At 52.6% G+C, this 25,989-nt stretch overlaps 6 protein-coding genes across 7 annotated transcripts; 1 reads left to right on the top strand and 5 right to left on the bottom strand.

Moving 5' to 3' along the window:
* Positions 1-114: 114 nt before the first annotated feature.
* Positions 115-2,635, bottom strand: mus-11 (mutagen sensitive-11). Its single transcript, XM_955972.2, has 3 exons — positions 2,430-2,635; positions 1,665-2,341; positions 115-1,613 (listed from the first exon to the last, which is right to left on the bottom strand). Exons 1-3 carry the CDS (start codon positions 2,594-2,596, stop codon positions 496-498), a joined length of 1,962 nt encoding a protein of 653 aa, XP_961065.2. The 5' UTR covers positions 2,597-2,635; the 3' UTR covers positions 115-495.
* A 433-nt stretch (positions 2,636-3,068) lies between these two features.
* NCU04274 (nuclear envelope protein Cut8) lies at positions 3,069-5,347 on the bottom strand. The gene is made up of 2 exons (XM_955971.3): positions 4,656-5,347; positions 3,069-4,556 (listed from the first exon to the last, which is right to left on the bottom strand). Exons 1-2 carry the CDS (start codon positions 4,732-4,734, stop codon positions 3,721-3,723), a joined length of 915 nt encoding a protein of 304 aa, XP_961064.1. The 5' UTR covers positions 4,735-5,347; the 3' UTR covers positions 3,069-3,720.
* Positions 5,348-7,527: 2,180 nt separating this feature from the next.
* On the top strand, positions 7,528-9,396 carry NCU04273 (RNA-binding protein). The gene has a single exon (XM_955970.2). It carries the CDS (start codon positions 7,712-7,714, stop codon positions 9,176-9,178), a length of 1,467 nt encoding a protein of 488 aa, XP_961063.1. The 5' UTR covers positions 7,528-7,711; the 3' UTR covers positions 9,179-9,396.
* A 198-nt stretch (positions 9,397-9,594) lies between these two features.
* Positions 9,595-13,476, bottom strand: NCU04272. 2 transcript variants are annotated; one of them, XM_011396345.1, is made up of 4 exons: positions 13,283-13,346; positions 13,059-13,124; positions 12,625-12,753; positions 9,595-12,531 (listed from the first exon to the last, which is right to left on the bottom strand). In XM_011396345.1, the coding sequence occupies exons 3-4, from the start codon at positions 12,742-12,744 to the stop codon at positions 10,048-10,050; spliced, it is 2,604 nt and encodes an 867-aa protein (XP_011394647.1). In that variant the 5' UTR covers positions 12,745-12,753; positions 13,059-13,124; positions 13,283-13,346; the 3' UTR covers positions 9,595-10,047. The 2 variants fall into 2 exon arrangements, with proteins under 2 accessions (XP_011394647.1, XP_011394648.1); XM_011396346.1 differs by having other exon boundaries at positions 12,625-13,124; positions 13,283-13,476.
* A 3,267-nt stretch (positions 13,477-16,743) lies between these two features.
* On the bottom strand, positions 16,744-19,260 carry NCU11098 (UPF0052 domain-containing protein). Its single transcript, XM_001728279.2, has 4 exons — positions 18,849-19,260; positions 18,571-18,705; positions 18,498-18,515; positions 16,744-18,430 (listed from the first exon to the last, which is right to left on the bottom strand). The coding sequence occupies exons 1-4, from the start codon at positions 18,886-18,888 to the stop codon at positions 16,857-16,859; spliced, it is 1,767 nt and encodes a 588-aa protein (XP_001728331.2). The 5' UTR covers positions 18,889-19,260; the 3' UTR covers positions 16,744-16,856.
* A 435-nt stretch (positions 19,261-19,695) lies between these two features.
* On the bottom strand, positions 19,696-23,753 carry NCU04270 (hypothetical protein). Its single transcript, XM_956168.2, has 2 exons — positions 22,036-23,753; positions 19,696-21,972 (listed from the first exon to the last, which is right to left on the bottom strand). The coding sequence occupies exons 1-2, from the start codon at positions 22,716-22,718 to the stop codon at positions 20,496-20,498; spliced, it is 2,160 nt and encodes a 719-aa protein (XP_961261.1). The 5' UTR covers positions 22,719-23,753; the 3' UTR covers positions 19,696-20,495.
* Between the last annotated feature and the right edge of the window lie 2,236 nt (positions 23,754-25,989).

Here is a 25,989-nt window from a genome sequence, read left to right as displayed (position 1 = left end):
AAAGCAGCACATCTCGTTCTAAGGGTTGGTTGAAGAGGTCAGGGCAGGTTGAAGTTCCTTCTACATTGGTGGTTGCTAATGATCATGAATGTCACATGTTGAGGCACCGACATTATTGCACGTTATGGTAATGGATATATAAACCATGTAGTCTAAACTGTCTCATGAAAAGATGCGCCTTCGAAGTTATTACGAGTCTGAGTCTTGGTTATCTTACATTCCCAAGATGCTACAAGGTATTGATCCTCTCACAGAGGGTCGCCTCAGAAAATATATCCTTCCGCGGATGGTAGTGCCTCTTGTAAACCCCGCTACTTTTGTTCCCCGAAGATCCGTGAGAGAGAAGACGAGCCATCCATGAATTCTGCGAGTGATGTTCGCCCACCCCAAAAAACGCCATGAACGCCTTACACAACCATACCAACGAGCTGCTCATCCGAAGTAGAGACTGTATCCATAGACCTCTTGCCTGCCAATACCATCCTTTCCTTCAATTTAAGCCAGCCTCTGCCTCTTAACCTCCGGCCCACTAGTAGCGGCCCCCGCTGCGGTAGCATTCGACGCATTAGCCGACATGTCAGTCAACGGTACTCTCCCACCATTACCAGCAGAAGGAGCTGCATTACCTCCCGTCGCCGACCCTGCTGTTGTATTCGCCGCTATCGTTGTCGTCGTCGCACTATCGCCATTACCATCCTTGGTCTGACCTGCACCCCCTCCCACAACAGGAGCAGGCCTCTTCATTGTCAACGGCCGGTACTGGCCCCTGTTGGTACTGGGACTGCTGGAGAAACCGCTCATGCCTGGCGCGCCAATCCGCCTTGTATGATCAAGTTGGGGGTTGACGACGTTGGGCTTGCCCATGTTTCCGGCATTACCACCCATCGGGGGCCCGGCTCGGGAGAAGCTTCCCGATGCTGATCGTGCCTCGTTCATCGTGACTGGTCGTGATGCCGCATGAGCTCCCGCAGGTCTTGAAAGCGATGTGCTTGGTTCAGCTTCTGTCTCGGTTGTCTTGGCTGGAGGGACGTGCTGACCGTTTCTGGCTAATGGTTTAGACTTGGTGTGATCGATGCCAGGCGTCTTGCGGATGGACGGACTTTCGGCGTGAGGGTTGAATGCTAGACCTGGTTTCGGCGCGACTTGGCCACTAGCCAATGCCTCCTCCGGAAGTTGGGTCACAGCTTTAGCGGAGAAGAAGCCAACGGTTTCTGGTGCGGGAGCTACAGCTGCACCTGCTTGGGGAGCAGGAGCGGCAGGAGCAGGCTTCTGTGGTGTTGTGTAGTTCTGGGGGTTGTTGGGAGTGTTTGCGTTGCTGGAATTGTTGACCGGTTGACCCATAGGACGACTTTGGTTGCTGTTAAGCTGCTGTTGTGGAGGCCGACTTTGGGCCCTCGCCGTGAATTGGTGGGAATTCTGTGGTTGCTGCCGGGTATTCAGGCTGCCTGTTGACCCTGACCGCGACAGAGGTCGTGATTGTTGTGCTTGTGGGTTGAGATTGGTCAGTTGCTGATGTACAGGCTTGTCGTTCAAGCTATTGTGCACGGCTTGTGGTAGCACGACTTCATCTGGATGGCCCTCATCGGCCATGTTGAAATCGGCCTCATCGAGTTCTAGTCATCATCAGCCGAGCCCACCCAAAAATAGTGCACAAGTGGCCTTACCTCCGAGCAAATCCTCAAAAGACTCCTCGTTTCCCAAGGCTGGTGGACGGGCGCCAGCCCCAACTGAGTCAACCTTCATGATATCTGCCTCAACCGGCTCCTTCTTGACGAAATCTGAGTGCCGATGTAGGTTGTCCTCCGCGAACTTGGTCGGCTCGACCTTCATCTTGGTGACCTTGGCCAAGTATTGCTTGTCGTAGATACAGTTGCCCAGCACGTTGCCAAATTGGCGCAGCGCGCGCTTCAATGCATCCGTCGTGGCTTCCTTCTTGGCCTTCTCAAAAGCAGCCGCCTTGCCCTTACAGTTCTCGATATGGCCGTAGCCAAGATCCTCGTGATACGTTCCGTCGCGTAGAGTGACTCGCATAATAACCGAAATGCCCATGTTGATTTTCAGCGTTTGAGGATGCTCATCGACAAAATCAACCTGAATATTCTGGATGCTGGAGGACCAGCCGTTGAAGCCGAAGACCTCGTTCGCAAGTTGGATGCATTTTTCTGACGAGATGTAGTGGACTTTTTGGCCTGATGGGCCGGCGCGGCTCGACAGGTACTCGGGTCCTAGTTGTTTCTCGAGACGGCTCTGTAGTGTGGCGATCTCTTGGGCTGTGTATTCGCTGATTCGCCGTTGTGGCTCCTCGAACGGGTTGGCGATGAGTTTGTGTTGGTCGCCGACTCTGTTGAAGTGTTAATGAGGGTCTCGGTTACTGGAAGGCCGCGGGAGACGCGGTTGACACACGTCGTCGATAGCAGAGGTAAACATACGCAGGCATCTTGTCTAGCAGAGCAGCCTCAAGGCTGGTGGTTTGCGAGTCGTTCGCAGTGGTATCCCAGCAGGAAGGAATGGGATTAACGTCTTGAAGGGGAGAGTTTTTTTTTCTTTTTTCAAAAAAAATATTTGTGACTTTCCTAAAGCAAACGTCGCGAAGCATGCAGTGATGGATCAAGGCAAGAACGACAAGACGCGCTGTGTAGATTGGGCAGGCGCGCTCGGAGTGCGTTATCACGTGGGGCGCTGGTGGCGTCTGCCTAACACCCGCCCCTGACCGGTGGGGCTCTAGCCTCTAGGTGGTGACCTCACCAACTTTTAGGCCTTTCTCTAGGTTGTCATCCCGTCACACAGTCGGAGGGAACTCCACTTCAGTTGTCCATTCACGATCCGTCGAGCTTAGTCATGCCTCCATATCTAGTGTAGTGTAATTCATTCCATGATGGCCATTCCATATCTCAACTCGTTGTACGTGGTTCTAAAGGGAGCCGCCACTGTCCGTGTAGGAGCAAATATGCAAGGGACTTCATTGCGAGAGGCAGTAGTGTTGCTTTGGTCTCTGTGAACAAGATGGTGCTTCAAGGGCAGATATGATCATCTGGATTTCGCGTTTGGACTCCGGTCATTATCCGGACACTTCCAACTTCATTGTTGGAAACGGCTTGCTTGGATCACAGAATCAATGAAGATGCAAGTCGAGTTTGATTGATCCCAACAAACCGCTAAATTCACCTCGGGATACACCCAATGAACCCGGGACATGTTGCGGGTGTACGGGTATCTACACCAAATCACCCGCCAGGCACACTGTGTTATCCGAGACTTCGTTTTACCAATTGCGTGGCTATGGTGGAATGAATATGGTAGTGATGGTTGGTTACACACATGCTCCACTTCCGACCTCGGAAAGAATATGCTAAAGATTGCGTACATGCAAGTGACGAACAAGTCGTTCCCCTAGAACGAGAGACAGCCGGTAGGAAAGAGGTATCTTGTGCCAGTGAGATGTGGCCAGAAAGACAACAATGAAGGCAAGAAACAACAGCATTCAGGAAGCCAACACGCCAACGCCTTGAAAACAATGATCCCCGCAAGTAACCCACGCCTGTCTATGTCATCCTTCCCCATTCGCCCCAAACAATGCCCTGAATGTTGAAAAAGTGAACGACAAAAGAAACCATGATGCAATCGACCTGAATGTCCGCTTTGCTTATCCTCCCAGTCCCATGAGTATCCGTATAAATTCCAAAGTCATGGCGCACTTGCATGTTCATGCCGTCGCCTGTTCTAGAAGGGACCAACTTGGACAGGTGCGCCATATGTGCCGTTGATGAGCTGGTTGAGTATCGAGTTGGGGTCCGAAGAAGAACCCTGCCCATGGGCATTCGAGTTCGCGCCGACCCATCCAACCTCGTTGACCATTGCGTTCATGGCCTGCTCTAGCTTTCCTCCAGACTGCTGGTTGTGCTTAGCCAGGACCTGATCCCACTTTCCGTTGTGCAGGTGGAAGCCTCCTCCGCGCTTGGCCGCTTCCGTGATCACCAACGCCCAAGCTCTGGATATCTCGTCGTACGCTCCGTCCTTGTGGTGGCGATACTGCTGGCTGTCGAAATCGGGTAGGTCGTGAACGATCTTTGTTGCATGGTTCAGGTACTCCAACGACACGGTCGCCTGTTGCTCAACCGGCGGCAGGAACTGGGGGGTGAAGTCGCCGAGAGCATCCACCAACGCCATGAGCGGCTGCTTGACTCGGAAGTAGGTGTATTCGGAACTCGAGTTGCCGAACGGAATGGCGGCCCGTAGCTTGTCCTGATATTCGCCCAAAACCTCGAGGGCTCCGTTGACTGACGGTCGCGGTGCAGACACCATCACCTCATGTCCAATGCCCGGATGACGCTCGCAAATCGTCTGGAGGACAGCTCGCAACTGTGACTTGTCCAGAGTTTCGAGTAGGCGAGGAAGAGGCAGCGGACGTCCTGCAAGTTCGATTCCAGCCCTGACCTTCTTGGATGGCCTCGAGAGCTGCCGCGAGTTGATTGCGGGCGAGCCGGTCGGCGATATCGACATTTCGTTGTCATCGTCGTCTGCTTTTCTTTTCCTGGACGCCATGGTGTGTTGCGACACTGGCAAAAAGATGTTAGTAAGCCTGCAGTGAACTTTAGATTTTGTACCAGCAGTGCTGGATGCACGCTGGGATACAATGATCGGCAGCAACAACCTACTTATTCTAGGCGGCGAGCGGCGAGAGGGTTCGTGTTGGTGAGGGAAGAAGGGCGGCTGCGGCGATAGGAGCACGTTCATTGTGGGATTGAGAACAATGCTCGTTTTGGCGGTATAGCGTTGCGTGGCGCTGCCGACGCAAATAGGAGAACGACGACGATGTGGATGGATGACGGGTCGACGGCGGTGGAAGAAGCCAGGCGATCTGAGGCGGAAAAAAAGTGAGAGGGAGCAGCCGGCGTCAGACCGCTCGCTTTTATTTTAATTTTTTGAGTTGCAAGTGTTGCGAGTCGCAACGCAGAAATGCGAGTCAAGGAAGAGAAGAAAGACTAGTAGAAATGAAAGGAAGGGTGGAAGCAGGTCAAGGGAAGCGCAGGATGGCGAGTGAGAAGAACTGAATGGAGCGAACTCTTGCGAGTGGCAGGCAGGGCCCGCGCAGTCAGACTAGTAAGTACTTGGACTGCTTTTCCAGTGAGTTCACAGTGCGATGCCAATGGCTGGTGGAGTTTTTTTTTTTTTTTCACTTGGACGTTCTTGGCTCTGAAGAAGCGACCGAAAGTGAGGAGCCTTTTCCTTTTTCTCTCTGCACCACAACTGAACGTTGCACGGATTTGCGACGGGATTGCGACGAATGAAGGACTGTGAGTGGAGGAGGAATGCGCAGAGGGAAAAGGTGCTCCCTCTCAATGCAGCCAGCGGAGAAGCCAAAAGCAACCAACCAAGGCCAACAACAAGAGCGCATCCGCTTGACCTTCGCTTGAGCCTCCCAGTGGCTCATTCCCTGGTTCTCACTGGCGTCCCGGTCCTGGCAAGCAGTGGTGATGAGTGACCAGTCAACGTGTGATGTGTGTGGTGTCCAGGTGGTGTCCTGCGGAGGCCAGTGTCTGCCAGCGGGAACAACGGTTGGCTGGGCCTCTTCAAGGTCTGAGCAGCTTTTACGCCGATTGGTGATGTCGGGACTGTCAACCAGTGGTGTGTATCGGAAGGGAGGAGGAGCAGCACCAGCACCAGCACCACCAGCAAGCAGCGACCCTTTGCATTTGCAAGGAACATTTACCTAAGTACATAGCAAGGGCGGCGACGGGCAAAACAAAAAGAGTGGATGTCGGTTTTCATGGACCGGTCCACTCACCACAGCTGGCCCAGGGCCGGTTTTGTCGAGGGAGTCCATGTGGCCAAACATGGTGGCTAACCGGGAGAGGCTATTAGCTGTTTGGCCTTTGGCTACACTAACCGTATCAAGTACTAGTCCCCTGACACAACCGATTGTGGTTGGTACACTACTTCGTAGACCCCTACCAGAATGTTTAAGTGCATGCATGCATCAAACTCCGAGACGACGAACCATTTGAAAGATCTCAAGCGGTCAAGACAAGCCGGCCTGCAAGCCCAAGCAATGAGGCGTCAGTAGTATGTATGTGGTAAGAGAGAAGCTCCAGAGTCTGTTCAGACTAGCTGCCAATGAATTGTGTCCTTCTGAGGACATTTCCGAGGAAAAAAGTAGTGTACACGTACGACGTGGACCGGTGGAGTCTTTGAGGACCTTTTGTCGGTCTTTTTTTTTTCTTCTTTTCAAGGCCGCCAGATCTCGCCAAGCCCTATCGGTGGTTCTCGGCACGTGAGGCCCCAAAAAGATGGTTTCGGGTACCAATTACCTCCACTTTTCCGGTCATCAAACGCAAAACGATGAGACTTTGTTGAAGCGACCGCGACAGGCCGTCAACGGTATGCAGTGTACAGCGCTACCAACCACGGTACGGCCAGCACCAAGGACCTTGGAAAACCCATTGTTGGCTTTTCCGCATCCTCTCGGCCTGCAGTGGGTGTTTTAGACAGGCGTTTGCCAACGCTGCCTCTGTTCCTGGCCCTTGCGCTTGGCGAGATGATGGACCGACATTGAGGCCGCGTGGCCCACCTGCCCACCCGATCAGCTCCCTTGACGATTCGCTCGATCCAGATCAAAGCTTCGGGGGGTTGATTCGAGCAACGTCAGCAACACGCTCATGTCGTTTCCGTTTCGATTCTGCGGGACTTTAATGGCCATCACTCTGGAACAACTTCCGAAGGATCTGATACCCTTTCATTGGGAGTGACTGACCTGGAGTTGAATGGGGCTTCTGCTTCCCATCGGAAGTGACTGTCCAGCTTTGTATAGCTCAGGGTTGCTATGTGGACTTAAGAGACTCCCTGCAAAGTAATATGTCCAACCGTCTTTCAAGAACCCAACAAGTACTCTGCTCAATATAGATGAGTTTGGCAGACGTGTCTACTACAGGTACTCTACACCGTGAGCTATTATTCATGGCAAGGGACATCCTGGCATTGATCAAGTGGAAGAGGGGCCAAGTCAGCATATTGGCATCATCGACTTGTGCTCGTGGCTACATTTGGCCCATTGCGTGGTGCTGTGGGCTGTCATTGTCGGGGAAATATTCCATCCATTTGTGACCAATGTACAAAAGTACGTGTACTGTACCATACTCCAGTTGATGAGTACCGAAATTCTGCACGCTGGTCTCGTACCTACCTTGCCGACCCAAGTACGGCTGCACTTCAAGACCTGTCATCGGAGCAAGACACGTTTGACACTATAAGATAGGGCCCATAGACATCGCATTAAAAAGGGGGCAATCATGCAAAGGGCAAGTCCCATCATGAAATGACGGCGGGAGATCTGAAAAGATGGCGGCTCTTTGCAAATTTGGCACGAGATTCAGAGGGGTATGAGTGGAGAACCCGAAAGTGGAGGTTGAAAGGTAGGTCCCGCCCGCTCCCCCGCATTTTGCGCGATGGAGACCCGACCAAGCCAAGCTCCGGACCCGCAACTGGAGCGAGGAACAGTGACCCCTTCCTTATCGCTTCGCTTATCGCAAAGTAAATTTTCCAAAATCTTGTGCTGCCAGCAATTGGGGAATCTCAGCGTCCATGCGCGGCTGTCCTCCTTCTGTAGACATTGCAAATTCGAGGAATCAACACCCTTGATTTTATTGCTATTTCCAACACTTTTCTTCCCTTGCCTATTGACACCATCTCGATCGATACGCTAAAGCCAGCCAGAATGGCAGCAACAAAAGACCTCGAAACCGCCTCCGCGCAGGACTCCGCTCCCGTCGACGCCATGGACACCACCGCCGATTTCGTTTCCGAGAAGAAGTCTAAGAAAGAAAAGAAGGAGAAGAAGGATAAATCCTCCAAGAAGCGCAAGGCCACAGAGGAGCCTGCCGAGTCCGCCGAGACTGTCGACACCATGGACACCACCGCCGATGCCGATGCCGCCGCCGCCTCCTCCGATGAGAAACCCAAGAAATCTTCCAAGAAGCGCAAGGCCGAGCTCACCGAAATCGAAATCGACGTCACCGCCCCCGAGCCTCCCTCCAAGAAAGCCAAGCGTCTGCTCAAGAAGGGCAAGACCCTCCCTACCAAGCCCTCCTCCGACAAGGGTGATGACTCCGACGACAACTCGGATAACGAAACCGCCACCGGAAAGGACGGCGACAAGGACAAGAAAAAGAAGAAGGAAAAGAAGGAACGGTCCCCCCACGGCGTCTGGATCGGCAACCTGCGCTTCACCGTCACCAAGAGCGAACTGAAGCAATGGCTCGTCGACAACAGCGGCGGCTCCATCACGCCCGAGTCCATCACGCGCGTGCACATGCCCACGGCCAAGGCGCAGCCCGGCCAGCCCAAGAAGGAGAAGCCCGAGAACCGCGGTTTCGCCTACGTCGACTTTGATTCGCTGGCCACCAAGGTCGCCGCCATTGCTCTCAGCGAGACCGAGTGGTACAAGCGCAAGCTGTTGATCAAGGACGCGACGTCGTTCGAGGGACGGCCGGAGAAGAAGAAGGAAGACGATGAGGATGCCAAGGGCGCTGCTGGTGGAAAGAAGGACGAGGCGCTAGTAGGCGGCAAGTTCGCCGGCTCAACCAAGATCTTTGTCGGCAACCTCTCGTTCGACACCACCGAGGACGACTTGCGCAACCACTTTGACAAGTGCGGCGCCATCCGGTGGGTCAAGGTGGCCACGTTCGAGGACAGCGGCAAGTGCAAGGGGTACGGGTGGGTGAACTTTGAGGAGGGCGAAGCCGCGCAGTGGGCGGTCAAGGGGTTCGTCAAGATCCGCGAGGAGATTCCCGAGTTGGAGGACTTTATGGATGAAGACCAAAAAGCCGAAGCCGAAGCCGCAGCCGACGGTGACAACGCCGACGCGGAAAAGACAAAGGAAAAGAAGGAAACGGAAAAGAGGATAAAGACCCGCAAGTGGTGGGTCAACCAGCTACATGGCCGCACCCTCAAGATCGAGTTGGCCGAGGACGACAAGACGAGATACGACAAGCGGTTCCGAGGCAAGGGCGCTGCGGGCGGCAAGAAGCAAGGACAAGACGGTGGTGAGAGGCCACAGAGGGTTCCTTACAAGAAGAGGGAAGAAGGCGGTAATGGTCAAATCAAGATGGCTCAGGATATCAGTGTTGCCAGACTTACTGGTGCGCCTGTTGCTCACCAGGGCAAGAAGACTACCTTTGAGTAAAATAGGACGAGTGTCCTGTCTATCTGGTCCGGGCTTTTTTTTTTCTTGGGTTCGGCGGAAGAGAGAGAAAAAATATGGGTTCAAAATCATGTCGCCACGGTTCAGTGTGTCCGGTGGTAACTTAATGTTGTCTTGTTTTAAGGTTGTGTCTTATATACCTATCTTGTTTCCATGTTGTGTGGGCTTAGACGGCTAGAGGAATCGAATTTGCGCTTCACCTCATACCTATATGCACATCGTGACGATCGCAAGTGTGTTCTACGTTCTGTCTTGCTGGTTTGCTAACACAGTCTTTCATCTCTCTGCAAAACATGACGCTCCAAGGAGATTACTCAAAATACATCCATGCCTCCATATGTATGCACGGTCGTGTTGTTTACGGCCGGCGATCGAAAAGGACCAAGAATTTCATGACGGAACATCTGTTTTAACACAATCTAGCTATTGAGCACAATCTGAGTGGCCGTAACGAGTTACAAGAGAAGTGAGGTCTACTCTAGATTATAAAGTGGTGAATTGCCAGTTTCATCCGAAGAAGAGATCAATGCGCAGCAGTGTAGTGTAAAGCAACGACACCGAGTACACTTCACGCCAGAGCCGTCGACTATGGTAATCCCTTGATTTCTCTCTAGACACTTGTTCTTTGGGACTTATCACATGAAGCACAGACTAAACAGAAGACAGTAGTAGGAGAGGGGAAATTTCCATAACAACGAGCTTACGTTGACAAAAGCAAAAAAAAAACTAGCAATTTAAAGCACCCATCAATTGACCCGAGCAACCCAACAAAACATTCCGTCCAAGCACTCCGTTATCCATGTTTCTCGTCACAATTCCTGATCCCAACATACAATGTTCGCAAAGCAAAACTACTTGTTGGGGCCGCTAACAGACTCTTCATCCGAGGCGTCAAGGATGTCATACTCCTCATCAGTCATGTAGGACTCGGACGCATCCTCGTCCCACTCAGCATCTTCACACTCCTCGTAATCTTCCTCTTCAGGACGAGACTCGACCGGAGAGTGGGCAACCTCCTGATGAACGCTGGCAGAAGGTGACTCCTTGTCGAGCTTGGGGAAGACAACCTGGCTGTGATCAATTGGGGCAGCGTCATTGGTTTCAGGCTCAATGTTGAGCTTGGCCATGTTCTCCTCGAGATCCTTAACCTTGGCGGGGGCCTCCTGTACCTTCTCCTCAGGAGCAATCTCAGGCTTCTTGACCACAATATCGCACCACAATTTGTGGCCAATCATGAGGCCCTGCTTCGTCGACACCCGCCAGTGCGACAGATGTCTGCCTTCCCTTGAAGGGCTCCGGAGAAGAACCGTGAAGGGCACGGATTCACCAGGAGCCACCGGATGCTCGCACACGTTGGATTGCAAGCAAGACTCGAGGTCACCGGTGGCAGTGGGGTGAGCTGGGTCTACATGACCCATGTACTCGCCATGAAGGTACTTGACAAAGCATCCAGCCGGCCAGGGAGTGGGTCCGTCATTGCGGACGACCCAGGTTTGCTCAAAGACATGGTCAGGTCCGAAAACGGTACCATCAACAACCTTGTCTCGCACATATGTAGCGACATACACACGAGCCGGGGTCTCAGCTTCCTCGGTCTTTACAGCGGGAGCAGGCTCGGAAGGCTTTACGTCCACCACAGTCATGACGTTGGACGGGAACGACTCGGTACCCGTGGCACGCGAAGTGGTAACGCGACGGCCAGAACGCGGCCGATCGCCCATGGCCGGCATCCTGCGTCCATTTTCATGCTCGCCGGTAGTCGTGACATTGACGTTCCGAACGGGGGTCTTGAACTTGATCAAGGGGTGGGTCTTGTTGTGAGTGTTGGCGGGGCTCGCCTCGCACTTGGCGCAGAAGTCCACATCGTCACAAACGGCGCACTTGTAGCGGTCGCCGACAATGTAGGTATAGCCAGAGCGGTTGTTGTTGCACAGCGGGCCATCGCAGCATACTCCGACGTGAGTAAGAGCGCGCGGGACAGGGCACATATGGGTAGGCTCAAGTGGCTCGTAAATAGGGACGAAGCGATGATTGGCATGGATATATGAAGCTGACTCGTAGCAGTTTGAGCAATAGTCCCAGTCGGGGCATTGGAGGCACTTGTGACGGACGCCGCGGATGTCCTTGTCACAGCCATCGCAGATAGCGTGGTGAAGTTGGTTGCGGCCCGGAGCGAGACGGCTCTTGACGTCCGCCTCCGTACAAGTCCCCGGCACAATAGGGGAAAAGGCGTGCTTGGGGTGATGCCCGTGGCGATTCTTGGCAAAGCAAACCTTGCAAAGATCGAAGTCGTCGCATGTCTGGCAATGGACAAATTCGGCCTCGGGCAAGTCTTGAATGCAGCAGTTGCAGGTGCGCAGAGTAGCCTGTGAATAAGACTCGACGGAGGGAGGGACACTCTCGTAGCGGGAAGCGGGAGGAGGAGGAGGAGGAGGGGCAGAAGATCTCGAGCTCTCAGCCTTGAACTTCTCGAACACAGCCTGCTGACGTTTGGCTCTCTCATACTCAGCCTGCTGGAGCTTGGCCATATACTCGGCATGAGCTCCCTCAAGACGTTCCCCTGTAGCCTTGGACAGTGCGAGTCTATCCTGGTCGACGATGCGAGGCATGGTGTCAACGGTAGTGATGGAGCCATTGCTGATAAAGCGCTTGGTCAGGACGTGACCATACTGGTGGCAAATGACACCCTTGTTGTTGTGGCAGTCAGGGCAAAGATCAAAATCGCCGTCGTCACAGACGGAGCAGTGGTAATGCTCATAGGGAATGGTCCGGTCGCAGCTGTTGCAGCAGACGGCATAGCCGGAACGGGTAGACTCCTGGGTGTCGGTGTGGGAGATGGCGCTGATAGGCATAGACGCTACACTGGCGGCACGGCCGAAGGGCAGGCGGGACTGAAGATCCTCGATACGGTCCATGGCGTTGTTGACGCGTGTGATAATGTCGGAGCGCTGAGCCTGGAGAGACTCGAAGGTTTTGCTGGGTGAAGCGTCCGTCTCAATTGACTTGGTGACCTCGGTGGTTTCGTCATACACGGGGCTAGTAGGGTTTGACGGTGAAGCATCGCCCTCTGTCTCTGTGGCTTCGCCTTCGACCGAGGCGGGCTTGGCTTCTGTTGTGGTGTCCTGGGGCGCCTCGGGAGTGGAGGTCTGGGCAGGCGTCTCTGCCATCGCACGGTTGACACGCAGTTTAAGCTTCTGCTTCGCCTTGGCCGCGCGGAACAACTGTTTATAGACCGAAGTGTTGGCGGGATCAAGGGTGACGTATGTGCCAGCCGAGTCGGAATACCGCTCGAAGACGACGTTGGTTTCGGCGGGAATCTCCAGGTGGGCACGCAACTGGTCGAACTGTCAGTGGATATGTCCTGTATTTGATAAAAGGGAATGACAAGACTGCCGCGGTGTGTCTTTGGTGACCAAATAGTGACGTACCTTGGTCTCCAGCGAGCTAGCAGTTAGGTCGCGGAGCGGAAGCTTGAACCTGCGAGAAGCACCGTCAAATGCCACCTTGAGGGTGATGGGGGTATCGGGGCTTGGTGGAGGTGCCGCCATGATGCCGGACTGAATGATTTGAAGATGGATGTGTTAGTCAAAGAAGGTCCAGCAAGTACCTGTAGTCCAAAAGTCGGGAGCGAGGAAGGGGACGATAAGCGGGATGCATGGACTCTTATAGTGAACGGGTACGATAGGCGGTAAAGGGAGCGCTAAACCCGCCACAAGCAACAGCACTGAATGGCACAAGAAGGGAAGACGATCATTTGAGCCGGCAACAGAAGGGAACAAGACCACCCACGACGACAACGACAACGGTGTGTATCGAAACAAAACAAAAGGTACAAATCATTCACCGCATAATGCCAACTTACTGTAGTCCGTTGCTGGTAGCCGCCTGATGCGGTGTTGTTGATGGTGGTCGATGAAGGGAATCAGATCTGTGATGGGAGGGAGGGAGCCTGTTAGAGAAAGCCCAGGAAGGTCCTCGTCGACGACAATCCGACACGACGCAGTGGTGGACCGCAAGCCGAGGCGGTGTCCAAATCCGCGACGGGTTGGCGAATAACGCTTGCTTGAACGTGAAGGGCCGACTTACAGTCAAAATTGATGAAACTGGTTGGAAGCCGGATTTGTTGATGATTGCTGAATTGCAAAGGCGGTGGTGGAAATAAAAAGAGAAAATGGGGAGAACAGCTGAGCAGGCGAGTTTGGAGTAAGAGCCAGGCTCTAATAGTAGTTGCCTCACGGGCACGTTGGCGGGTGTCCGTTGGTACAGATGGGATACTGTGCTGCAGTGCGCGGTGTACTAGGTAGGTATTGTACTTGCCCATGTAAAAGACCGAGGACGGGACGCCTTCGATGACCTATCGTTGGGGACTTCCAATTCCCGTTCCGGTTAGAGGTAAGTTTGCACGCAGTAGTACTCCTCAATGTTAAGCGACGTGCGGTAGTTCTGTTATCAAGTAGTGCATGCTTTCAAACACACTAGCAAGCTGGAAGCGGTCAGAGGTGGGAGAGTGCGCAGAGATCCGTTAGAAATCAATACCTCATCAACTACCCTCCAAGCATTGTCATGGCCAAGCACTAACACCACTCAGGTGCCGGATGTGTGCGAATGTTACACATCATTACCCAAAATACAAAGATTCGTTGCCAATCAGGACGGAGCCAGACTTCCATGTCTCACTGCACTGACCGTCTTCCTTCACTCTGACCAACCGCCTCTGTCTTTGATCATTGCCCGCTTTCCTACGCAATCAATTGGCAATAATCATCAAAGTCTGTGTATATTATGTCAGGATCCTCGCTGTTTCTGCCTTGAGGTTCTCCGAGGGGAAACGTCAATGGAGTGCTGTCCTTCCTTTTGTTCACACTGTCTGATTATCCATCACTAATACACTACATGGTCAAGGCCAAACCAGAATTACACGTCCAACCATCAAAGCTGGGTGGAAGCTCACGGCGCCATCGAGGCGAAACCACAACAAGAAGAATCTGGGCGTACGTCGCCAGTTGGAGGGCCTACGACCGGGGGCTTGACCGAGCTTGCCGACTGCGAGGCGGGCGAGTGTCGCTGGAGGCCAAAGCAAGCTGCGATGCTTAATTTATTTTGTCAGCATTTTTGGCCAACCTGGAAAGTTGACTATGTACGAGTTTCGTACGTTACCAACAGTCCGTGGCCATCACCTGCAAACTACAAGCCTGCCTACCGACCTACATAGTAAAAGCAGATATCGGTACATACAACCTGTACCCGCATGGTAGGTAGATTATTGAGGACTTGTGCAGGCAGCGCTTATCGCCGCGTCACCCAAATACCGTAACCCTGCTAGTGTCAGATGACAGTCCCCCCCCAGCAGGAGCCCCGACCCCCCGACCCCCCGACCCCAGACTCCCGACCCCTCGCGTGGAGACACGCCGCCTCGCTGGAGTTGCCAGGCGGCAGCAGTCTCCATTTAATCGGGTGGCCAATGAATCCATTCACAGATTCATTCCCCCAATTTGCCGTTTTCCACTTCTACCACGACGACCTATGAATTGGGACCCTTCTCGTGTTAAACGTCGGAGTGTGTTGGCTAGCACACTCAATCCCCATATCCCACGTGGGATTGATCAACATGGACAACGCTCCGTGACGATCTCACTTATCTTAGCAGAGACGAAACGGACAGTCGGACCTTTTGAAAAGCAGACGGATGAAAATCGACAAGCCATGGGAGGAGAATGAGGAGAAACAAGGCTGCAGTCATCCAAAAAGCGAGGACCGCTGCTTCCCATTTATTTTATGCTCACCTCGGCACATCCAAAACAAGCTGTTTCAAGCTTTGAACCCAGAGCCTCGCCTTGAAACAAGTATCTGCGGCATGCGCCGGTACATTTGCCATGCCATGCTCCTTCACTTTCTATTTCTTTTCCCTTCCTCATTGCCCAAAACACCAGATGTCGCAATCTTCCGGGCTGTACGGAGCGGTTCAAACATCTACACGGCTACTCAATAAACCGCGAAATTCTGATTCAGAAACAAACGCTTAAAGATGCCGGTCAGCCACTTACAACACAACAGACGACGAGGCGGCTCGAGGAATGGCCACCATGGCGACCATGGCTCCTCACCAACAACAGCTTGCTTGACTTGTTGGGAACCCTTGAACATACACACTCACGATTCTTCGTTTCACAGACATATACATCAACTATCGCACAACAGCACAACTCACGCAACACAGAAGGAAGCAGCCTTACTTGTCAGGGCTAGCTAGCTAGATACCGACCGCCTCTTACCCCATCCCATGGCCTTTTGTGCTCTCCTTTATTCGCCTTACTTCCATATGTATATGGCTCGTTCACATGTGTGAAAAATTGTGCAACCAAGACAACCAAGCTGCGAGGTAACTTTGACTGACTGATTGACTGACTGCCACCTAGAGTGCACAACAGGAGGTGTCGAAATCGGAAGTTCGGTCGTCGGTTGGAGTAACAGGCGGACAAGGCGGGATAGATAGGTAAGATGGGGCGGTTGGGCTACCTGACTGATGTTTGCCGAACCCGGAAATGTCTGTTTGGTGACTTTGTCACATTTTAGTTGGCACAACTTACGGTAGAGGTATCACGTAGAGAATGTCAGCTGCACTTCGCAAATTATGGTCGAATTTATTCCACGTTTTTTTAATTTTGACACCTGGAGATCCCTCTCTTTCCCTTTTTTTTTTTTTTTTTTTTTTTTTTTTTTTTTTTTTTTTTTTGCTTAGCTTTCTTCCAATGCCACACCTCACCATTTCATCTTATCCATCTGCGCGAGACTCCAGTCCGTGATTCACTTATCCCTTCAATAACCACATACCAGCATAACAAATCTGCCCACTATCGAGAGGAGAAAGTTCCAGTCCCAGACCTTCAAGAAGCGTGAGAGTTCCAGCTCCTCCTCAACTGCACAGGCGCACATATAGTCAGCCAAGCAGCAGAGTGGGTTTGTGATGCAGACGGCAACTTGCTTTTTCTTTCTTTTTTTTTTTTTTTTTTCTCGGTGGAAAAATATATATATATATATATATCTCCTTCGCAAATCCGGCAAGATGTTGAAGACACGGGACAAGGTTCGGACCGTGACCGGGACCGTGACCGGGACCGGAACCGTGGATGAGATGGATGATGAGTTGAAGAAAAGACAGTACAAGACGGATCAAATCGCTGTTTTGGTAATTCTTGTTGATTTGGATCATACTTATACATTAAATCGGATTCCTGATTTGGAAGGCTGGCGGGGATGGGCAAGTTTGGTATGTAGGTCCGAAGTTGGAAATTGTACCTACTCACCTATTCGATTTTTGTAACAAAAACCACAGACGTCTGGCTAGCCTTCACATCAACTGTTTTCTATTTTGGTTCTACATGCCTCTTCCTTCGTCTTGGTATTTTGTTACCACGTTAACATTCTCTCACGTCTACAGATCCTTTGGTTAAATCCTGCAAGAGAAAAAAATATGTCATCCACACATGCTTCCTAATTAACCCCCGAACCACCAAATCTCAACATCCGAGGCCTCACCGACATCACCGGAGGGGAAAAGAAATATATTATCATTACTTACTACCCAAATGATTATTTCCACCACCACCACCACCACCCATTCTTCAGAATATTTATTCTCCCTCACTATAGATTATACTACTCACTCATCAAGAATCCCCTCCAAAGCCTCCCCCAACCCCCCCTCATCATACCTAACCTCCTTCCCATCCTCCTGGACTCTCCCCTCCACCCTAACACACTTGATCCCCAACCCTTCCAGCTCCTTCACGTCCACCTTTGGCGCTGTCCCCGTCCTCGCCAGCTGTCCACCCACTTCTTGTCCGTCTAGATAGATCAAGTGCGTGACGTATTTTCTTAGCAGTCTCCCTTCTCTATCCTTATCCGCCCCCAGATCATTGTCATCCTTACCGTGAGGACGAGGTTGATAAGTCGGATCACTTCTCCGCGATTGCTCCCCGGCATCGGCCACCGCTCTGACGAAATCCGTCGCCGTCATGGGTTTACTCTTTGGCCCTGTCTCGCGATCAATCGTCGCGTTCAGCACCAATACCTTTTTCGTCGTCGTCGTCGTCGTTTTCATTCCCCCTTGTCCTTGCCCTTGCTCCCCCTCCTCACTTTGGTCCTCCTCCTCCTCCTCCTCCTCCTCTTCCTCACCCGCCAAAGCCTCCCCCACCCCCCTCAACACCAAACTAGGCACAATACTCGTCCACAAACTCCCAATGCTGTACACCACCATGGTCGTCCCCGCCAACGCATCAATCACCTTGGGATTCGCGTTCGGCCAGATCTCGTGCCCGTACGGATTAATGTACCACACCCTTTCGATCCGTGCACTCAACTGGTCGGCTTCGTCCGAATCGGATTTGCTAAACGAGATATTTTGCGTGCGCAGAGAGGGGAGAGAGCCAGGGAGGGAGGCGTCTTCGGTTTCGGTTCGGGAGCGGGCTCTTGCGCCGGGGCGGGAGGGGAGAGAGGGGAAGGTGGGTTTGGTTGGGGTGGTTTTTTGCGACGTGGTTACGGAGGAGGAGGAGGCGGCGGTGGAGGAGGAGGATCCAGCAGTAGATGGGACGGTCAAATGCTGAGGAGGCAGCTTGATGATGCCGCCGTCGTGCATCGCCATGGCCACCATGGCGGCGGGGTGAAGGTTTGCCGAGGAGGGAGGAGCGCCGTGGCCGTGTCCCCCGTGCAACAAGGGAGGGAAGGAGGGCGTGGCCAGCGAGATCTTGACGTCGTCTGGCAAAGCGGTGGGCGCGCTCGGGTGGCTGATGGCTACCTGCCCTGCGATGGTCGTGCCGTCTTCGAGGCCGGCGGAGATGTGGTGCGTGAAGTTGGAGTTGATGGCGGGGAGGACGCTGACGTTGGGCGGGATGGAGCAGATCATGGAGAGGAGGTAGATGGCGGACTCAAAGGAGCCGGAGAAGATGCGGGCGCCGGTCAGGAACATGTTGCCGATGGAGGCTTCGGCGAAGTTGAAGGTGGACGTTGGCCGGGTTCGCTTGACGATCTCGAGGTTCAAGGTGTTGAGGATGGACCGGATGAGTTCTCGTTTGGGAGACGAGATGTAGGCCCAGAGAAGGTGGCGGGCTTCGACGATGTCGAGCCATTCTATACGGGCCTTTGATGGATCACCGGGGAGACGGTACTCGAAGAGCGCTTTGAGGGCGGCTTTTTCTTGGTTATTGGAGGGGTTTGGGATAAGGCGGACGAGACGGCCTGGGTTGTGTTAGTAGGAGGTTCATCTTCGGGTTCTTGTCTGCCATGTATGAGTTTGAAGACTTACTCCGAATATCACCAACACCTGTAGCATGATTATTAGCTCTCGTTTTCACACGGCCAGAAAGGGTCTCACTCACTTGGCCCTCCAATGAACCTAATCAACTCGGACGAACTTCCTCCATTGTCACTAATTGGGATGATATAGTTGAGTTGACAATTCTTCTTTTCAATGATCCCGTTGAACACATCAACAAGGCTGTTCGCCGCGGTGCCTTTGGGTTGTTGCCGTGGTTGTTAGCTCAAGTGTCCACTCAGCAGGGTTCTCCCCAAGGGAATTAACGATGGAACAGAAAAAAGAAAGAAAAAAACGTGCAGAAGTCTGGGGGAATTAGTGGCTGAAGTCAGGCCGATATACCTCCAGAGAAAACGGTGATGCCCGTCCTTTTGTCGCTCATCTTGAATGTACCTGAGCGAGTGTTTTCCTGTTGAATTGCTGACGTTTTGTGTTGAGTGCTTGTCTTGTCGTCGTCGTCGATGCTATGACGCAGTAACCGAATAAGCGATGGAGCTCCTCTGACGGACAAAGGCCGCTTGGAAGAAGTGACCTGCAAGTTCTATAAAAGGTGCAATATGGAAGTGAATTCTTGAGAAGATTCAGTAACACTTGATAATTCTTCCCAACGGCAAGTATTGAGGAGCGCCTTGAGTTTATAGCTTCGTGAATAGGAAGTATACGTTGCGTTCCCGACCATATGTCCATCCTGGCCCGAACCCAGCGTCCGTCCTTGAAAGCCTAGAATCCGAACTAACACACCGAAAGACACTCACAACCCCAGCAAACGTGTTATCTTTCGTATCCAAATCTCTTGAGTCATGAGTCACATGGCATCTTTCTGTTCAATGTTTTCAACATCTGAAACGGACACATCTTCACAACTTAATCCTTCTTGCACAGCCATCGCCCGTCATTTCGGGAGAAGGAACGCAAATTGTGGGGTTGATCCGAACGCCCTGGAGTTGGAAGTTGCTGTAGACTTACCAATAGTAGTGACGCGATGATTTTCCACCATGTACCCTAACCCTGGCAAATCACCGCCTCTTTCTTGGTTCACCTCCGCCTTCAGTTCTCCTTTATGCCCCCAATATCAGTAGTTTCCATATCTTCACCATCGAAGCGGAAATATGAGTGCTCGGGACCAAACTTTATCAGGTTAAAGTCAGGTGGTTTATATACACGCTATATATAGTATCACGCAGACCATCAAATATTGTACAGGGCGGCTTACGAGGAGAGTCCTCTTTTCAGGAGAAGGCCATGCTCGACAAACGCCATATCAAAACACCTACGATCGTAGCAGAGAGTTCCAGAGAGAGTCTAAAACCACTTGCGCATGAGACATGTCAACAAGAAGCATGCAAAGGCTGACCGAAGCACGCGAAAAGAGGACTCATCCGCATGTACCTCTAACATGGAAATTGGCCGTCGCCAGCAATGCAATGATATTGTCGTACAAGAGAATAGACATCAAAATATCACGACCAAACATCAAGTCGCTTGCAATATAACACAACACGGGTAAAGAAACAAAACAATTCTGCCGCCGCCGCCGCCGAAACCACCTGACCGACCCGCTATAGAAACCTGAAAACATACATGGCCACCTGGACAAGAAAAAAATACACCTGATCGTGGGATTCATCAATAACTCAAAGAGGTTGGAGGTAAGACGAACGCAGTCGTGCATTAATGGAAGCAATAGGTAGGTACGTTAGGTGGTTGGATTGCTTGGGATAATCATGGAGATTCTGCACCCTTCAACGCTGAGGACAGACCCAACACTGAATGTGTGATGCTGTGCTCCATTACTGGTCGTCATCTCCCATGTCCATCCACAGAATTCGTCTGTGGTTTCTCAAACGACAACGCAGTTGCCTGAAACCTCTCCTTTTGAAAAGCATCCGACCATCCATGAGCAGACAGGTATTCGAGCAGCCCTTCCCAGATATCCCAGCCATCCACTTGTCAACCCGATCAGCTACCATCAAGCCACCATGCCGCGTCCTATTGAGCATAGTAAACCATTCCCGGCTGCGGCGGTTGATAATAGAAGGCATCTGGCCCGGGAGCCATCATGCCTCCCATCCCAACCACGCCAGGACCTCCATAGGCCGGCGCTGCAGCTGGATACTGGGGGTATGTAACCATGGCAGGAAGCGTGTTCGGATCATAATAGTACACCATACCGTTGATTTCTTGGGCGACAGGACCTTGCGAGGCACCGTTTTGCCCACTGGCCTGAGCATTCGCGGCCGCTACTGGGTCGACTGGCCCAGATGTTGTGTATCCCATAGGCTGAGGCATCGGAACCCCTCCAGGAATAAAAGCGGGCGCCGCTGCATTCGGCTGCATATCGGTGCCCATTCCCTGAGGATAATAGTATCCCTGCTGAGGAGGCATCATCTGCACCGGCTGGGCGTAGAAACCGGGCTGTGAGAAAGTGTTGGGCTGGAATGGAGCGGCATGGATAGCTCGCTCGGGAATCTGTGAAAGGGGAGTCGTCGAAACCTGGGACTGGTATGATGGGTTCCGAGCATGCGATTCCAATTGAGGAGGAACTTGCTGATGGAAAGCTTGTTGATAAGCTGGAGGTGCAGCAGCCGTTGGGTGCGCTGGCGTCTCGATGTTCTCAACCGACACAGACTTCTGGGGACGCGGTTGATGCATGGGGATAGCGGTGCCAGTGCTGTCCTGGAAAGCAGGCTTTTGTGGGAGAGGATGGATTTGCGGCTGTGGGATGTTGTTGATGGACGGCTCCATCATGGGCATATTTTGGGTTGCGACCATCGTTGGCTGCTGCTGTACGTGCGGTGGCAGACGGACAACGGGTCTGTTGGCGTCAACAGGAAGAGGTGGCCGGGAGATTACAGAGCCCGTCGGCGACATCATAAAGTCTCTGCCAATCGATGATCGTCGACTCATAGCAATGCTAGGTGAATAGGCGCTGCCGTAGAAGCTTCCTCCAAACACACTAGTCCTGCGAGAGAAGCCCCCAATGGAACCATAGGCAGAACGCGGGCCCTTGCCGCGACCGCGCTGGTTGTTCGGGCGCAAAGCGCGCGGGATGAAGATGAATGATCTATCGCTAGCCGGGAAGATATAGCGAGGCATCACAGGGAAATTGTGGTATGGTATGGAGATCCTGACGGGCTTATCCCTTCGCAGAGGCGGACGATGATCGGGAAGCTTCGTGTACTGTTTCAAGGGTATGCTAGGGAAGCTTTTGGGCCCAAGGCTGATGTTGGGGATGAAGACGCGGACGGTTACGTTGCCAAGGGGCTTGACGCAGGACATGGCCCGGTTGATATGGGTGTTGCTCAGTGGCGCGTTGTGTATGACACCGTTTCCATTTGGAGGACCTTCATCGTCAGGCATGTATCTGGGTGGCTGCTGTCGTTGAGGGCGAGGGCCGGCGACCTCTTCGTGCATATCGTGAGCCCAAGGCCCGCTCGTCGTGGGGTCGGAGGGGTTGCTAGGTGGGCTGCAGCAGCGGTCAGTATATGCGAGTACCAACAGATATGCAACAGAATCTTGGCCAGCTTACTTTACAGACGTGAATGGGCCCACAAGCCCACCACCTCGTCCACCACCCCTTCCACGGCCTGGTCGAGTAAATGGGCGGAAGCCGTTCGCGGCCGGTCCAGCATGACGATGATCGTGTAGAAAGAAAGCACCCCGGTTGGGCACAAAGGTCGGGTCTTCGTCCCTCTTCCGCCGGTATTCTTCATGTTCCGAGCGCCGTTTCTGTTCGTGTGGGAGGACGCGCGACTGCTTTGTGACAGAGTTCGAGCTCACGACGACAGGCGCCGCGGGGTCCTTGGCAGCAGGGCCTTTCTCATGATGCTGAACTTTATCAAAGTCGACTTCCTCAACCTCGCCATCCTTGTCGGCCAGTGATAGTCCATGTAGCATAATTTCCGTATCCGTCACGGTGGGCTTCTCGCCAGACTTGGCGACAGCCGTGTCGCTCGCGCGGCGCCTGGTTCCAGCTTTCGCGGCGCCATTGCCGACATGCTTGTGAAGTTTGGGGGAGGAGGGAGAGACCTCGTCGACATTGCTAGTGTCGCTGTCGTTATCAGCGAGGTCGTGGTCGTCGCTTGCGATGGAGGCTTCTGTGACCGAGTCGTCGTCGAGGTCCAAGGTGTCAGGGCCCTCCTCTTCACCCTCGTCCTCAACCCTGCGACGCTGACCGATGACCTTTCTGCGTCTGGGCGCGGCGGAAGCCATTGTTTCTATTTGGCGGTGATCGAGGTAGGGAGAGAAAGGATATAGGGATGATCGCGTCGGAGCTGTTCAGCCGATGGAGGGGGGGCAGGGAGCTTCGACGGTGGTGATGTTATCGGTGATCGGCAAACTCATGCGTTGCCGTGGTGGACCAGACGACGTCAGGACAGGGAGGCCCAGTCGCATGGACAATTTCTAGCGTGGTGGTGTGGTTGGTCCTCTCCTCGGGAGAAGATGTCAAAAGAACGGGTTGGGATCTTGTGTGTCCGTAACCGCGCTGCGGTGCAGAAAGATGTGGGGGAGGTCTGTGACGGCTGTCGTCCAAAGTCGAGTCCGAAGCTCGCAGGGAGGGATGGCAACAAGCTTGGATCCCTCGGCGGGCGGGTTTTGTTTGGTTTGGGGTAAAAATATTAGAAAAAAAAGGGTCGGGGGTCAGAAACAAAGCCGGCCAGGAATGTTGGCTGGGCAGGGGAAAGAAGCAAGCTGAACAGAGGTTACAGTCGGAAGACGTGGGCGCACAACTGGGGATGGGAAAGTTGGAAAGTTGACTTGGTGTCGAGGACTGAGAAAAATAGTAGCCAAAGTGAAAGGATGGACGATAGAAAGAATCGGAATTACGCAGCAAGCCCAAAGCAGGTGTGAACTTGTGAAGTTTACGAAGAGCACCTCCTCTACCTACGTAGCGTGGCGGGCAGGCGGTAGGAGCAATACTGGGCGGAAACCCTGGGCAGAATCGCGGGCAGCTAAGTGAGGTGGTGGAAGTGGAATGGAGATAGGTTGGGGCCTGGCCGCCTGGAAGCTAGTGCTAGGTTGCCAGACACCGCCCAAGGAAGCCCGGCCTGGAATCGAAGGCGCGGGGACGGGAAAGCCTGCGGACACGGAACCTGACGCTCTGAGGTGGGTCTTGTTGCCGCCCGCTTCTGGGCTTCGTCAACCTCGAGGGGAGCTGAGGTTACGAGGTGATGGCAACCATGTTTAAAAGGATTTGATGTATGTTTGTCTTCCGAGTCTGATATTTGAAGCTACTCCGAAGACGAAGGACAATCAAGGAATGATTGATTGTCGAAAATATCCCGTTTGAGACCAGTTCGCTGCCCGTTGATCTGACACACTTCAGCCCGTTTGCCGGCCCGGGCCTCACTCGGTTGCTCACTGGACTGTGATCCACATCGACAGTCTCCCCAGCTCTGGCAGCTTCCGTGGAGCTAAGGCCACACAATGACTCGTGCACTCGCCCCCTTACAACTCCACAACTGACCTAGGTCCTCGATGGCCGATGCTCTCCCGTCCTCCTCTACCACAAGTCGTCCGTTGTGTCAGTCCATCAACAACTGGTCATGACCATTTGAAAGCCCGTGATATTGCCTCCCGTTCTCGCTTAAAGGGTAACCACTTAACCAGTCCACAACCAGACAGCATCACCTCTCGACACCCTGATCCATCTCATCACTGATGGATGCATCTGACTGAGCAGAGAGCCCAAGCACGACAGACGCATGCCAACAAAAAGGCACGATGATGCACGACAAGTCGTTGCAGAAAAACGAAGCAAGACCAATCATCCTTCGTCAAGCAACCTGGCCAATCAATGGACTTTTCGGGATCGCTTCCCGAGACGAGGAACCGTGTCTCGCCATGGCCCATGGTCATGCTCTCTTTCTTTCCGGAGTTCTTCTCCTTCTTGCTCTTATCGTTGCATTCTGTTATCGCTGCCTCTTGCATACTCTACATTGGGCTTCTTACATAGTCTCCAGTGAACGTCGAGTCGTACAACAGTACCAGTAAAGATGCGTGGGGCTCCCCCCCCCCCCCTCCCGTCGATTGTTCATGTCCTTGGGCAGCGGGGCAGTACGGCAGATACCTCTCTCATTTACCGTGTCGATGTGATTATTCTGTTGTACATACCAGCTTCCCAACCTTAACCTAAGCTCTCACCACACCAGAAAAAAAGAGCTCACGGAACCCAGGTTCTTCCCAGCACCAAGCCCACACTTAAGAGCTCATCGACGTCAAGCTAAAGGTCAGAGCTACGTATGTATGTGTCTCCAGAGGGTCCCAGACAAGGTCATCAAAGCCATCTCCATCTGGGCCGCGATCACTCGGACCTCTCATCACGAGATAGGACTGATCCGTCACTTCTTTGCTCGTTCTGTACAGTAAAGGCTAGGCATTTGACATTCACTAGAGTCACACTCACATACACATTGTTGAGTCCGGACCTGCCATGACACTTGCATCTTATCAAGTACCCTTAGGTGGACTTGCATTTATTACTAGTAGGGTCTTTTACTGTCACACCACTGCTTCATACCTTGCCCTGCGCCGTACTCACCCGTCCCTAACACTCACCTCTAAGCTTGGGATCTCCACCCCAGAACGAATGCTTCACCTACTTACCCCATCTTGCTCTGCACGCATCATACTATACAGAGGCACTTCTAGACCCCGTCTCCAGTGCCAAACACTATGGAAGAGAACCCCTTTACTTACGGCCTGGTACTAAGGCTGCGTTTGTTCAGTGTCGTACAATCATTGTATTATGTACAACGCCGCTCAGATTCACTCAACTTCCTTTACCAAGGAAACTCAACTCAACTCAAACACCAACTAAACTCAATTGGAGACCCCCCCAAAGGCGAAATCAACTCTGGACAGTTACCATAGTGAATCAGTTCGTAGCATTTATGGGGTATCAAAAAAAGGCCGTACGAGGCTTTATGTACAAGATCCATACAAGAAGAACAGACGCAGTCTAACTTGAAGTCCAACCTGACCTATACCACCACCACATCCTGTATCTGAATTCACTTTCAGGACTACCTACCTATCCACACCTATCACATACAGTACCCATGCACCGACCCGTTATTATCACTCGGACTACTAATTTCGCGATATTAAATCAGCGTCTAGTATCTGAAGGATACCTGCAGCATCTCACGTCGTAACTTGGTCTAAATCATGAAGGAATGTTTACTCGTAACGCTTATGCATATGGGTATACCCTGATCCTGGTGCGGACCCTGACATGATATGCTTTATTTCACTATTATCTTCACAATAGTTTCCTTGGTCTTGGGGTTGAGATACATAACTAAAGAACTAGATAATGTCTGTCATTCTTGTCTTGTATAGGTCCCACGCATCCACATGTAGGACCCGTTGGTGTTGATTCTGGCGTTTCTGTCAGAGTTCAGCGTGGAGCAAACGACTTTACCCTGCTCAGCTCCGACCCTGTCCTTCTTTCTTGCTTCAGGACTCTTGTGTCGAACAA

Source organism: Neurospora crassa, linkage group V, assembly GCF_000182925.2.
Source record: "Neurospora crassa OR74A linkage group V, whole genome shotgun sequence".
Lineage (NCBI taxonomy): Eukaryota > Fungi > Ascomycota > Sordariomycetes > Sordariales > Sordariaceae > Neurospora > Neurospora crassa.
Note: the sequence above shows the minus strand (reverse complement) of the source record. Positions and strands in the feature narration are given on the sequence as shown.